A 15,627-nucleotide genomic window follows, 5' to 3' on the forward strand; every position below is an offset into this window, starting at 1 on the left:
CTCTTGTGCCAGTTTATAGACTATACCTACCTGTGACTTGGCCGTAGAACACTGTTTATGGATACTGGCTGTTGAAAGGCATGTGCTTTGCCAAATACCCACTCTCCTGTCCGCAACAACCCCGACAATTTTCTTATTCAAATAAAACATTTTTAGACTACTGCTAATAGAGAATATTTCAAGTGAAGTATTTACATTTAATAGACACTCTTATCAAGAGTGCCTTACAGAAAGTACATTGCCCCCGAGGCAAGTAGAGTGAAGTGCCTTGCCTAAGGACACAACGTCATCTGGCACAGCAGGGAATCGATCCAGCAATCTTCTGAATACTAGTCCAACTCCCGCACCGCTCAGCCATCTGACTCTGACTATCTGACTTGAGGATCTCACAGAACTGGAAGACAGCACTCCACCCCTCCACTCCTCCTGCTAGCTATCCCTGACATCTGACTATTTAAGTATTTAAATCATTTTATCTTCAAAATGCAATTGAATGCAATATACAAGCCAACGCTCAACTTACAAGCAGTTGCACAATTCTAACTATAACATAAGGACTCGATTTTTGCTGCAATCTGAAAGGGTCCCAGTCCTGAAACAATTAAGCACCGCGTGCGCGCGCAGAAACAGTAGGCTTGGTCTTCCAGTAAAACGTCACGTTGCTCATTATTATTAAGTAAGAGGCAGCGGCGACAGTGAAACTGGCTGCTTCTGGTTTCAAGGCACACATAAATACAAAGCGGAGCCGGGTAGAGGAAGAGCACAAAGAAAAGAGAAGGATTCTCACGTTTAAAACTGAAGACTAACAGAGTCAGGTAACGACCATTTGGAACTAAGCTTGGTTGGTTTAGCATGTTGAGCTGTTTACAAGGTTGGTTGTCTAAATAAGTGATCAGCTGAGTACAGCTGTCTGCGTGGAGTAGATATAGGCAAGTGTGTAAGCAAAGGTTACACATTGATTATAACGAAATATAATAGCGAGCATTAATACTATTAACTACTATTGTTGAGTACATTTTCAATAACTTGATTTGATATAAATGTTCGCAAAATCAATGTATTTTTGTCTCTCAAATGTCAAGAGATGTCATAACTATATTGCTAATCCTAAAGACCGCAATTTAGTGAAGATGAAAACATTACATAACTGTTTATCTTTCTTTGTTTGGAACTGCTTGTTGTATTGCCACTTTGGCAGTAGGCTACACATCTATTACGTGGCAGCAATACGGTAGAGCGCTCCTCGATAGTCAGCGTATTCAATAGTGTCAGTAATGGAATCCATACGATTTTCTTGCTTTCGGCGTGATGTCCGTTTTATTTTCCGTTTTGCTTCTTTGTTACAGTGTAATGCATATTATGTTGGAAATGGAGGGTTTGATGCAATGTAATTAGCCTACGTTTTCAAGATTTGAACGTTTTGACGCTATTATTGTTAAGTGTACGTAATTTGATCCGTCTGTCCTGACTTTGGGTGAGATATACGCACACATCTCGTACTTTAGGTTGATTCCCCCATTATCACCAAAGAATTAAGCATCTCTACCCTACTGGCACTAGCAATGTATTGCCATTCCTTCAAGTCTTGTGTTTACCTTTGGCATTACCACGTTGGTCTCAGGACATCACACTCCTGTTAAGTCCTAGGATGACATCCAGGAGGTGGGGGTGGGTAGGGGTGGTGGGGGCTGTCCAACTCAAGAGCACCGGAGCTGGGATACAAGTGTGGAATGTCTGGGCCTTGGCATGAAGCCCCACTGGGGCAGCTGGGGCAGCTGGGAAAAGCTTTTTGATGTCAAGGGAAGTGTGACGTTATACCTGCACACTGTGCTGTAAGTGGCGGACTGGGGTTTGATTATGAAGTGATCTTGGAAGCAGCTGTGAATGTTGACAGCTGACCAGATGAGGGAATGTTGGTTTGGAAAAAAGTGTGCACTGTGCGGATCTCACAGAACTGGAAGACAGCACTCCACCCCTCCACTCCCCCTGCTAGCTATCCTTGTTCCTGGAAGGACTGACAGTCAGATAAAAAGATGCTGGTTTGTGGGTAAAGCAAGCGTGGCACTCCTATCAGAGTGCCAGACTCCTATCAGAGTGCCACCGACCCGTCATTTGGGTTCAGTCAGTAAGAAGGGGTGGCATGTGGGAAGGGCATTAACTAGGCAGGGATAACACAATCAGCCAGTGATGGCAGCATGGAGAGAGAGGGAGAGAGGGCGAGAGAGAGATGTGGAGAGAGAGGGAGAGAGGTGGAGAGGGATGGAGAGAGAGAGATAGAGAGAGAGAGAGAGAGAGAGAGAGAGAGAGAGAGAGAGAGAGAGAGAGAGATAGAGGGAGAATAAAAGTCAGAAAAAGAAAGTATGAGGGCGTCTCTTTACTTTATCTAATACTTTGTCTGTTGCAGCGGTACTCTTTCTACTACTTACTAGTGTTCTGTAGTAATGACGTTGAATGTCAACATGGCTTCTCATGCGACTGGTGGAGGAAGGTATTTCTCCGTAGTTTCTACCTTAATGAACTATTAATGACTCACCAGCAGGCACTCCCAGCACTGTGATCTGATGGATGGAGGCACGTGTGTTGTTGGTTTGCATCAGCCCTGTTTTTCCTAAAGATGAATCACCTTGGGCAGAGGAAATGTAGTGGAACTAAATGGCACACGTTTGTTTGATTTACTTTTTTATTCTTGGAGTGGATGCTGAGGAGGAGGGGTGTTAGGATGGAGAGAGAGGTGGGGGTGGTGGGGGTTTTTGCTTCCGCACTTGCCAAGACACAAGGATGGATCACAGGCAGCGCCGACAGCTTTGGAAGACTGCTGGACACAGGATGTTTCTAGAGAAACAAAAGAAGAACCGGTTCAGAAGGATGTGCATGTTTGAGCTAATAGAGTAATAGAGGGTACGATGTGATTGATAGCCACAGTCGGTAGTTTCACCCTTTTCAAATTTTTTTGTCGATCAAGTGTTTTGTTTATTTCCTCATAGTGAATCTGCCAGTGATAAACAGGTGTGTTCAGAAGCCACATCAGTGTTGTCACTCACGCTCTTCAAAGCATTCCCCCCCCCACGTTGCAGCTAAGTGGGGGGGCCCTGTGGTGCAGCTCTTCCATGGGCCCCATGGGCCCTGTGAATGAGTTCCACGTGCTCCTCTTAGGTTAGGGCTTGTGACCTAAAATGACACAATGACATCACACCCCATTGTGGATTTGCAAATGGGTTCTCTGGTGACTCTGTTGATGTTCTGTGGTTATCTCACAAGGACTTGTAGCCTCCGCTCTATATTTACCCTCAACTCAACCATTCATAACTATGAAAAGAACGTTTGTGTGTCAGGGATTTAAGATAAAACAAGAATACTAAGCATTTTAATTACCATGTGCTTTGTTATACTAACTCTGGTAGACAGCCACTCAGGGTCTGGAAGTTTGGGAAATATTATAGTTGATGAATGTCGTAATTCTAGTGATTACTCAGGCTTTTTCATTCATGGCAAGGTTTGTCCTAGAAAATATATGTTAGGAATTGCAAGATTAGAACAGCCTTAGCCAGGATCAACTTGGATGGAATTTTGGGGCTGTGTCATTTTAACAGATAGAGTTTTAGCTTGTCTGATAGATGAGGAAATCTCTAAGGCGAGTCAAAAAATATCCAGCCTTAACGTCACCACACTTAAAAAGCCTAATATGCAACTAACAGTTCCATTACAAAACCATTGACAGAATAGTCGGAGTCAGATGGCTGAGCGACACCAAACGACGTATCCTTGTGCAAGGCACTTCACCCTACTTGCCTCGGGGGGAATGTCCCTGTACTTACTGTAAGTCGCTCTGGATAAGAACGTCTGCTAAATGGCTAAATGTAAATGTACATTTCTCAAGAATTTACATCAGTGTCATTCACTTCTCGTCTGCCATTCAACCATAAGCCTTATTTTTCTGGTTCATTCAAATATAGTCAGCACATGTCTGACTGGTTTGAGTGACTGGCAGTCAACGTGTAGCCTGTTGCTTAATCAATACTTGGTCAAGGAGAAGCTGAGAGGCCCTTCCTCTCCCTCCCCCCCCCCCCCCCCCCCCGCCACATCCCTCATTCATCATGTGATGGACACAGCTGTTTACAGTGGGAACACAGCTCAGTAAAGTTCTGGATGGCTGTATTGCGACTATAATGTTACACAACTTGTGCAACATTAGAGAAAATAATGGGGGGAAAGATGTGATGCTGGTGGTGCCAATCATCTTTGAGTTTGACCTGCAATAGAATTAGGTATTGAATTGTCGTTGTAGTGTTCTATCTGCTTCTCTGTGTTAGCATATTGTGTTAACTAAAATAACTGCCTACCTGATCATTTTAAGGTTCAGGGCAACAACAAAGACCCTGTGTAGGTCTATCGTATGCACAAACACAGTTGTTCTGAGATGGATGGGTGGCTGAACTGGAGTGTGTGTAAGCGCTTTTCATTGCAGGAGATATCAGCTTTTTGAACTTGTCGGCGTGTTCCTCAGTGCAGCGCCATGTGCGTGCCCATGTGTCCTCTGTTGCCATAGTAACAAAGCGGGGAGGTGTTATGTGTTTGTGTGTGTTTGGGAAAGGGGCCGGCTACACACGTGGGAGTGCTCTGAGGACAAATATGCTTTTGGATGGATGGATAAGACCTATGAAACTGCTGCATTTTTTGGGAGCAGTTTCCTAACACTGTCATCTCTTGCTTTTCGTGTGTTTCTTGGTCCTCCCTCCCTCTTTTCCTCCTGTCTCCCTCAAGCTCTTCCGCTTCATAGCTCAACCTGTCACTGGGTTCTGTTTTCCTTGATGCTCCTCTGCTCCATAACCTCCCCTATCCCTCTCTTCTCACCCTACCTCCTTGTTTTCTCGTCTCCAGCTGTGCCTGCCTTCAAACCCTCTTTTCCCCCAGGCCCCTTGTCTGCTTAAAAGCACTCATGTTTGACATCTGTTAGGAATGGAATGTGGTGGAAAAACGTCATCTGACTGCACCACATCTGAGAGAAAGCTTTCACGTTTGAGGGTTTTGTTGTCAACATGTAACACACCCTCAATCTATCAACGCCACATCTTGTTTCCACTGCACATGAGGCATATTATACTAGTAAAATGTGATCAGCGGGTTGTGTTTCTAAATATGCCCACCCCCACTGTGTTTTCCTCTTCGACGGAAAGGCCCCCACCAATGTCAGGGAAACTGGGTCCTAGAGGTGCTATCTTGGGTGAACATTTTGTGTGAGAATGTACTTGACAACAGGTTTGTAATTAAGGTTTACCACCCATATTCATGTTTATGTTGTTTCTACATTTTCTCTGTTGCTATGAAATATTTTTTTCAGAATGTATTGATGTCATAAAGGGACTTGATAGGGAGCTTCTGTGTTTAGGGTTTGGTTTTAGCGGGAAGTGCTTTCAACTTACTTCACACTGAAATCAATAGATTCCTTGACTCTATTGTTGCGGTGTGCTAGTATTTCTGTTCTGGCCTCCTGACTCCATCGTGTCGTCATACGTCTTTTTTGTTTATCGCTCCAGATCCCCTAAAAGAGGAGCTTGGACGGCAATGCAAAGTTGTGAAATTTCGTCAGACAGCACTGATGATCCTCTTAGTAGCGGCTTACGCACTCACCGGCAGCCTCGAATAGTAGTGATCGGCGCGGGCTTGTCCGGCCTCGCCGCCACCAAGCTCCTCCAGGAACACGGCTTCACAGATGTCACAGTCCTAGAGGCTTCCGACCGAATTGGAGGAAGAGTTCAAAGTGTTCAGCACGGTGAGGCGGATTTCCGTGTTCATTTCAACTTTTTGCGAAATTGAAAATGTACGTTAAGAAGGGAACAGTGTCCCTTTTACGTACTAATACAAAGCAAATTGACACAAATGTTGTTCATATTGAATCTGATGATGCCTCTTAACTGCGTGACAAGTGAATCTGGCAACCCAAACTATAAATCTGACAAATTCACCATTTCAAATCTGGGAGAGACGCACCAATCACAATTGTCTACTTATGGTCAACCTGAAAAACTGCAATTTCAAGGTAGCAAAGATAATTCCCCTCTTTACTCACAGGGACTGCATGAATACATTGATGTTTGTAACATTTGGAGAGCCTCTTTGTAAGTGGATGCATTATTGGTCAACAGGCTACCAACCTATATTCAGTTACAAGACAAGAGAGACAAACAAAGATAAATGGTAGGCTACTGTCACAACCATGTCAACTATATGACAGTATACAGATAACATTGCTGAATCTGTCAATTAGTGGGTTGTGCCGGTTGTATAAACACCAACTTGTTGACTTGTCTTTACACTGTAATTATCATCATCATTAGCTGAGGTAATTAACATCTCTGGTACTGGGTTGTTAAATAAGCATGCCTTGAGTACAGCTCAAGTACGTCGTTTCAGATAAGTGGCTGGGCTTTGATTCGATAACTTCCACTCAAATCAGATTTTTTTTCAAATGCAACCAAAGGGCCTTTTCATTCAAAAAATAAATAAATAAATAAAACAAACCATCCTCCTTGATCTCCCCCCAGGCAAAGCGACTTTGGAGCTCGGAGCGACTTGGATCCATGGCGCCAACGGAAACCCAGTGTACCACTTGGCGGAGGACAACGGGCTGCTGGAGCTCACCACGGACGGCGAGCGGTCTGTGGGACGCATCAGCCTGTACACCAAGAACGGCGTGGCACACTACCAGACCAACAGTGGCAGGAGGATCCCTAAGGATCTGGTGGAAGAGTTCAGTGACCTGTACAATGAGGTGTGAGAGAGAAACACACACACACACTTGCATATACTGGTGTGCTCACTCACTCACACACGCACACACACACACACACATGTATGAGTCACACATAGCGCAGCATTATAAACTGGCCTTTTGAGTCATGAGCGCAGGTCATGCTTGAAGGTGCTTAAAAACATGAAATTGCGTACACACTTGCACTCAGTAATTTGTGCTTAATGCTGCTTTGAAAATGCCATGCTTGCACCTGTGTACAACGATTTGATTTGATTTGATTCGGATCCCCATTAGCTGATGCCAAAGACACCAGCTATTCTTCCTGGGGTCCACATGTACGATGATAAACCATGTACTCTGTCACACTCAAACATCTCAGTGTAAACACTCACAAAGCACACACACACACACACACACACACAGTTGCTCTGGTGAAGTGTCTAGAGCCTTGTTGCCCAGCTTCCTGAAGGCGTTATGTTACACACTCCACATGGCCTGCCTCACCACCAATCAGACTAACAATAATCAGACACATGCAGCAAATGTGCTTGTCAACACCCTCGTCCCTCCTTACAGTTCACCTTAATCACTCCACAGCTTCCTGCCTGGCAGAGCACTAGACTACACTGGAATGCTGTTGTGTTGATTATGTGTTTGTGTGTGTACAAGTTTATCTCTGTAGCACATGGCAGTTACTTCAACTAAAGCACTACTACGCTTTAATGCCAGACGACAAAATGTACGTCTCATGAAATAGTATCATATTCCGAGAATAGACTAATATTTCCCTTGTATACATAGCTTGCTCAGTACGTGTTGTTTTGATGCAACAGTAGGATGGGTGTTTGTGTCCTCCACTGTCTCTTGTCCGTAAGTGACCCACTTAAAACATGCTCATCGGTCCTCGGGGGCAGAGCAGTGCGCCAAGCGCTAGCTTCCCCACTGTGCCTAATGCCTAGTCTTGCCTGGGAAGCAGCCCCATTAGTTATCACTTAGCAGAATTGCTAACAAGGCTGCTGTGTTTTGTTGGGCATTGAAGAACAATGGAGAAGAATGCAGGCATGATGAGACACACACTACGTGGATGTTTGAACATGCACTGGTGTAGCATGGCACTTTTTAAGGAATTCAAATGCCTAAAGAACACAAGTTGACAAGACTTGGAGTTACACACACGTTCACGACTAGGCTAGTTTCAAGTATCTAATTATTTACTTTTACTCCTTTTATCACTATTTCACCTATTATCACCACTGTATAAAAGGTTGGAGAGTTCTTGGGTTAGCTTGTTTGGTGACATTTTGCCCAGAGACTGAATGTTATTAGTGGCAGAATTTACATTCAGTTCTACAATTGTTTAATTGGCTAGTAGAGAACAACTGGCTGGCTAAAGAGTAAACAGGCCTTACAGTATCTTATTTGTGTTTGTGACAGTCAAATCAAATCAAATGTATTTGTATAGCCCTTTTTACACGCAAGCATGTCACAGAGGGCTTCACATACGCCCATAAAACTGCCCCTCAACCAACCTAAACCCTCAAGGGTATGTAGTAATGCCTATGTTATATTTAAGGGTAAATGTAATACCTTTGTTGATATGCACATAAAAATAAACTTGAACGTCCGCCCGTCCAGGTGTACGAGTTGACTCAGGAGTTCTTCCAGAACGGAAAGCCAGTGTGTGCCGAGAGCCAGAACAGCGTGGGGGTGTTCACGCGCGACGTGGTCCGCAAGAAGATCATGCTGGACCCCGACGACTTGGAGAGCACCAAGAGGCTCAAGCTATCCATGCTGCAGCAGTACCTCAAGGTATGTCAGCTGGCTGAGATAGGGTTAGGGAATCGGGCTATTAATCAGAAGGTTGCCGGTTCGTTTTCCGGTTGTGCCAAATGACGTTGTGTCCTTGGGCAAGGCACTTCACCCTACTTGCCTCGGGGGAATGTCCCTGTACGTACTGTAAGTCGCTGTGGATCAGAGCGTCTGTTAAATGTAAATGTAATGTAAATAGTGTGTGTGCCTTCAGGCTTTCTGGGTGTATCTCACCTGTATAATCTCTTTATAATACGTTTATGAGAGATATTTTATGTACTGGGTGGGAAGAAACGGTCCTTGTGGCATGAGGTGTTGGTCCTGACGGAACGCAGCCTCCTGCCGGAGGGAAATGTTTGGGTCCTGGGGGAGAGAGGTTAGCCACAGTCTCTCTTGCTATGACACGTTGCTCAATTTCCTTTCAAAGAAATATCTTCTCTCACTTGCCAGTAAGAACTGTATTTGCATACTAGTCCTCTTACTTATGCGTGAGAATACATAAGCGCAGCTAGTTCAGGCAGGGCAATCAGGCAGCGCGCATCATTCATTTATCGGGGACGTAAGGCGTCTTACTCCACCTTCCTTTACTCCACCCACTACCACACCCATGTTAGCAGTGCATATCCATTGGGCCACGTCCAATAAGGCGTCTTAAAAGACGAGCAGATATGCACACACTCACCCCGGTTGTTGTATGATCAGTGCTGCTGCCACCCTCCACCGTCCCCTTCTCCCCCGTGCTGTCTATGTTCTATCCATCAGGGGGATTATATCTCTATTGCTCCCTGCCTCATATGTCATGTATGTATGTGTTGCATCGAGGAGGCAGGGAGTGCTTCCCTTAGATCATCCACTCTGCCAAAGTTAATCTACATGTCCATGTCATGTAACAATAAATGCTCAAATCTAATACCTGATTGTCTTGACTGAACTTTGAGAACATTTGTGTCCGTAAGAACTGTATTTGCATGCTATTTTTTGACATGAGTCCTCTTACTCATGTGTGAGAACACCTTTGAGAACATTTTGGTCCTTGGGCAGTTCAAAACCAGTTTTCTCATTCAGTTGAATGACATAAATTTTAATTGTTTAGGCGTGTAAGTTACACAAAGTTCTGTGAACATGCCATATCACACAAAAGCAAGTTTTATTGCTTGACGTAAAAATGGTTGTGCTGGCTTTTCCAGTCATATTGCCTTTAGTCTCATAAACACATTAGTTGGGGTTTGCTCTTTGACCTGAGCACTTGCACTTTGTAATCACACCCAAAGAGGCAAACTTAATCGTTGATTAGAAAGGTCAGTTTGTTAACACAATAGAAAGAATACAAAGTACAAACAACAAAATGGTGGCCAAGTGGGATGTCAGACACAGGCTGAGGTGGATGAGGATTTTAGAAGTATATATTTACCTCAATGTGGTTGTTATTGTCGAGCACTCCTGTTGACATGATCACTTCCCGTCCTATCTGCATGGGGGTTTAAAGTTATGAATTGGAGTTGGAAATGCATGGTTTTATTTAAAAAAAAGAATTTAGGGCTTGGTCATTGGTCTATATGAGACAGTATTAGTGCTACAGCGAGAGAATTGAAAACAAACCAGAACAGAGTTTTATTTAGCATTGCCTGTGTTCTAATAATGGCACATGCCAGAGAAAAGTCTGCTACCTGCAGTGCTGACAATTTTAGATCGATGATAAGGTGAGTCATCATGATTTATTTGTATTTGTGTGTGTGTGTGTGTGGTCCACCAGGTGGAGAGCTGTGAAAGCAGTTCCCCCAGTATGGACGAGGTGTCGCTGAGTGAGTTTGGCGAGTGGACAGAGATCCCGGGCGCCCACCACGTCATCCCTGGAGGCTTCATGAAGATCGTGGAGCTCTTGGCCCAGGACATCCCCTCCCGCACCATCCGATTGGGAAAGCCCGTCCGTCGCATCCACTGGAACTATTCCGCCCAACAACAGGAGGAGATCGCCCACGGTAACAGCGACTGCAACCGCGGCACCGACGACCACAACGACGACCGACGTGACGGGGGCTGCTGTGCCCCCCCGGCCCTGCGCCATCCCATCCAGGTGGAGTGTCAGGACCAGGAGTGGATCGCCGCCGACCACGTCATCGTCACCGCCTCACTGGGCGTGCTCAAGAAGGGCCACGAGGCCCTTTTCTCACCTTCCTTGCCCGAGGAAAAAGTCCTCGCCATCGAGAAGCTGGGCATCAGCACCACCGACAAGATATTCCTGGAGTTTGCCGAGCCGTTCTGGAGCCCCGAGTGCAACAGCATCCAGTTTGTGTGGGAGGACGAGGCCCTGCTGGAGCAGCCGGTCTACCCAGAGGAGCTGTGGTACCGGAAGATCTGCAGCTTCGACGTGCTGTACCCGCCCGAGCGCTACGGCTACATGCTGAGCGGCTGGATCTGCGGGCAGGAGGCCCTGCTCATGGAGCGCTGCGACGACGAGACGGTGGCCGAGACCTGCACTGAGCTGCTGAGACGCTTCACAGGTCAGGATGCACACACACACACTTTATAAATATGTATTAGTGCTGTCAGTTAAATGCGTTATTAACGGTGTTAACGCAGACCCATTATATATATATATAGGCTATACATATACAGACAAGCACACATACAGACAGGCACAGACACAAACACACACACACATTTATACATATGTACATACAGACACAGACACACATGGACTCACAAACAGATAGACAGCTAACCTGGATCATACACTATAACCATTTGCATATTAAACTAGATTTTACTGTCAGGTTTAAGCTACAACACTGGAAAATATTTAAGGTACTATAATATATCTTTAGAAATGTCAAAGGTACATTTATTATAGAATGCAGCGGTTTATCTCAGACTAGCTATCAGTTCCTCTCTCACACTGAAACCTTGGGGCTGTAAAACATCACTGCTGCTCAGCCAATCACATGAGCAGTGAGAATACAGTGATTCCCTTTCGTGGGGCCTCACGTTCTAGATACAGGAAATGACATCACTCGTGGCCTAGAGGTAAAGTCTAGTAGAGGCTGTTGCGTGATGCTGAATGACTCATAAAATTGCACCATGTTAAAACGGATGTAAAACAACCTCTATTTCAACACACACACACACACATTCACACAAATTACAAGGCTGTGGCCTTCATTATCACTTCAGAGCTGTTTTTCACAATAACCCTTCACCCGATGTCAGAAAATCTATTGTTGAGTCTGCTAACGTACACATAGGTTGAAGAATGATTCCTGTTTCACCCAGCTAATAAATCAAACAAGGTGTACTTTCCTCCAACTTGGCTTGTCTACTTGGTCTTGTCCTTCAGATACTTTTCACCTTCGGCGTTGCCTAAATATGGGTACTGGTCGTTTATTTTGAGCTCTGTTGTTCAGAAGCTTGCAAACATATAAGTTGTTCAACCTGTGAACAGGGAAAGATGGCTCTCCCTGTGTTGTCTACTGAATCAAATAGCATTTCAGTTGACGCCATGTCTTTAAATATCAAGTACATATAATCTGTATGTATATATACTGTAAGTGTGCATAAGGTTACAAACCATATTGGGCCTCTGGTAATGCCTTTCTATTGCAGCCCAGAGCAGTTCGTTACTTTTAACAACTTGCAGTATGGCAGCAGGTGGACTTTTGAACATTTGAGCTCAGCATAATTTCTAGCAAATAACAAAGACAATTAGCTGGTTGCTTGGTGATGACATCAGACAGTTTGTGAATGTAAACTGTGAATGTTATGAGAACCAGAACACACACAAACAAAATCCTGATGTAGGTCAGATTGGTTCAATCTCCTGTGCTGACCTGGGAGAGACTGAGGTTGCTGTAGTGTTAGCTCATGTAGCACCTTCATGAAAACAGCTGAATGATTCTTGACCTATGGTAGATTAAAGAAAGACCGAAGAGAGAGAGAGGACGTGAATACAGAAGTGGAGAGGGGCAGAAGAAGAAGGCACAAAGACTGGGGGAAAGGAAGGGAAAGCATAGTAGAAAAGGAAAGTTAGGAAGAGAGGGACAGAGAGAGAGAGGGAGAGAGATGACAAGTAATTACAGATTATATTTGGGTCAGGAAGGAACTGTTCTCTCCTGGGAGTGCTCTACAACAGCTGACTGTCTCATCACAGCAACAACCCATTTGTACAATTGGAATCACCACTGAACGGAAGCATTTTTTCCCTTTTTCTCCCCTTCCTTCCTACCTTCCTTCCACCCCTCCCCCGCCATCTCTCTCTTCCCTCCTTCCATACTTCCACCACCTCCCTACTGCCCATCTCTCTCACTCCACCTACCCTCCCTTCCCTTTATCCTCCATCTCCTTCCCCCCCGACCGCAGGGAACCCCAACATTCCGAAGCCCCGGCGCATCCTGCGCTCCATGTGGGGCAGCAACCCCTACATCCGGGGCTCCTACTCCTTCACCAGGGTGGGGTCCAGCGGGGGGGACGTAGAGCGGCTGGCTATGCCTCTGCCCGACGCCAAGAGCTCCAAGACCCCGGTAAGTAACCCCCTATCTACAACTACTTCTCCCCCATGAACACACACGCACACGCGCGCGCGCGCACACACACATGCACACTTCCACCTCAATGTGTGGTGTGGTATCATGTGAGTATATTAGGGCTCTGCTGATGAACCCACCCCTGTCTCTGGACCTTACTCTGTGCCATAGAAGTGCCCCCGCTGTTCATGTATTTTAGCTCTTGACACGCTGAATTAGACAAGGTTATTGAATTTAGATTCCAACGAAGAGGTGAGATTAGGATGGTAGTCTACCATCTATACACACACTGCACTGTGTTTGTGACACTGTGTTTACGGCACTGGATTTGTTTTCATTGGGCTCTGGAGGCTGTGTTTGTTTACAGTCCCAGGGGCATGCTGGGTATCTCCTCAATGTGCCGGTGTCATCACAGCAGTGTCACCAGCCTGCGCACACCGTGTTAGGAGGGTCTAGACCTCTTGAAACATGATGCTGTGTGTGTGTGTGTTTGCATCTCTGTGTGTGGCCATGTTAGACTGAGAAAGGAACAGGGTGGCCTTTGCTGTGGAAGGAGTCGTCCTCTTTTAAAATGAGCAGACTTACACTAATATAATGTTCAGAAGTAGGTCAGAGTAAGGGGAGTACTGGGGCCAAACATATGTGGTTATAATGGCTCACATTCAATGGCTTGTTTTTAATCTGGGGGTCTCTCTTTCTCTTTCGACTTCTTTACCCTTTCCCATCTGTCCTTCCCATCCGTTCTCTCTCCTCTTCCTCCATCTTTGCATCCTTTTCTCTACCCCCTCCTGTTTGTTTTCAACTCTGCCTTTCAGCCATTACAGGTGCTGTTTGCTGGTGAGGCCACCCACAGGAAATACTATTCCACTACCCATGGTGCTTTGCTGTCAGGCCAGAGGGAGGCCAGTCGTTTGATAGAGATGTACCAGGACTTGCACAATGCAGACACCACAAAAGCCTAACACCTATAAACAGGAACCACCGACTAGTGACAACAAAAACAAACCATTTGTGTTTATGTTTTCTTTATGATTTTTTTTTAATATTTCAAATGATTAAATTATACATTTAAGAGACATAGTAGGGCATTATAACAAGATAAATTAATACTGTTTTTACTGTTTTGTAGATATAGAAAGCTGTAGATTTTAATCACGAGATGTACTGTATAAAATGGGTACCGCCATCATCTCCGGTCCTTATCATTTCATTGTTCTTTTTTAATCAATAAATTAATGTTTATATAACAATGTCTATAATTTAACATTTTTTTGTAAGTGCCTTCTGTATTTAATGTCATGGTATTGAAAAAAGAAAAGATGAATGATTGAACTGAATAAAACTGTATTAACTGTAAATGTGTGAAAAGAAATGTTATTTTTTGTTGTTGATATTCAATACTGCCTGATTTGATAAACTGCTGTTTCTGTGTTACTGTAACACTTAAGAGCACTAGCTGTGAAAACACATTCAGCCCAATTCCATAGTATCTGTTAGAAAAACAATGTGCAATCTTCCACCCTTCTATCACTCTCCTATGACATCCATGAGGGGGGAAACAAACAGACAAGTGAGATTAGAGAGAAATGGAATTGTGCCCCTGTTTCACAGCCAAAGTGACAGATGGTCTTAGACCAGACCTCAATCTCCTGGATGTGTGGTAGTTCTCTTTAAGTGTGCAAAATAAAAGCATGTGAGACATCCCAACTCAGATATTAGCAGGACGCTCGTTGAGCTTAAGCCAAACCCAAAGCAAATCTGGGGAGTGCAGTAGAAATCATTGTTCTCACTAAGAATCACAGGATCAGAGAGGTGCATTTATATGCAACAGACATGGTTTTTAATATGATCTGATTGCTCTGAAACTTTGCGGTAGACTGCTATCTGCTGGGGAAAGTGGGAACATTCATAAAAAAAACAGCTCAATCCTAAAATGGAAAAAAAAACGATTCTCTACAGTCAATTACTGTTTGAAAGCAAACAGTCCATAACTGGATGTTATTGATACATTTCTATGTCAATCATTATTTACGCACACAAGTACATTCTCTCGCTCTCATTTACTCTCAAACGCACAACCACAACTGTGTGGTAGAGCAAAAGAATGTGCCATGTCTGACTTCTGATTTAACTGGGTCATGAGGACAGATGGACGTTGAAAGGTGAAAGGTTAAAGGTCATGGTGAGAGGTGAGGGAGAGTTCTCAAAACAAACTGATGTAATGAATAATGGGGTGGAAAATTATAGTTAGCAACCAGTGTAGCCAGTTTTATTAATTGTACATTTTTCCTTGTAATATAAACTTCCCTGAGGGGGAACCAAGATTACGATTTGACTTAAATAAATCAGTTTTGTATATATTCCTTGACAAGAGTCTGATGTCTTTAATTTGTAATTTGTCAAAATGGAGAATGACCATGCATGGTCTACGTGCAGAAAACTCAAATCAGCCGCCTTATTTCCCTCACAGCCTCTGTATAGTGTGTAGACTTATCAAGATGTACAGTGTAAACATTTTTCTTTTTTTTTTGAGAAGCTCTTCCAAACTCC

At 44.4% G+C, this 15,627-nt stretch overlaps 1 protein-coding gene across 3 annotated transcripts; it reads left to right on the forward strand.

The window, feature by feature from the left end:
- The first annotated feature begins 698 nt into the window (after positions 1-698).
- Positions 699-14,435, forward strand: smox (spermine oxidase). Of its 3 annotated transcripts, XM_084687218.1 has the most exons (8): positions 740-815; positions 5,175-5,256; positions 5,535-5,770; positions 6,543-6,769; positions 8,387-8,560; positions 10,314-11,061; positions 12,914-13,074; positions 13,893-14,435. In XM_084687218.1, exons 3-8 carry the CDS (start codon positions 5,563-5,565, stop codon positions 14,037-14,039), a joined length of 1,665 nt encoding a protein of 554 aa, XP_084543344.1. In that variant the 5' UTR covers positions 740-815; positions 5,175-5,256; positions 5,535-5,562; the 3' UTR covers positions 14,040-14,435. The 3 variants fall into 3 exon arrangements, with proteins under 3 accessions (XP_084543343.1, XP_084543344.1, XP_084543345.1); XM_084687217.1 differs by lacking the exon at positions 5,175-5,256 and having other exon boundaries at positions 699-815; XM_084687219.1 differs by lacking the exon at positions 740-815 and having other exon boundaries at positions 5,154-5,256.
- Positions 14,436-15,627: the final 1,192 nt, after the last annotated feature.

Source organism: Hypomesus nipponensis, chromosome 22, assembly GCF_054491055.1.
Source record: "Hypomesus nipponensis isolate SF chromosome 22, ASM5449105v1, whole genome shotgun sequence".
NCBI lineage: Eukaryota > Metazoa > Chordata > Actinopteri > Osmeriformes > Osmeridae > Hypomesus > Hypomesus nipponensis.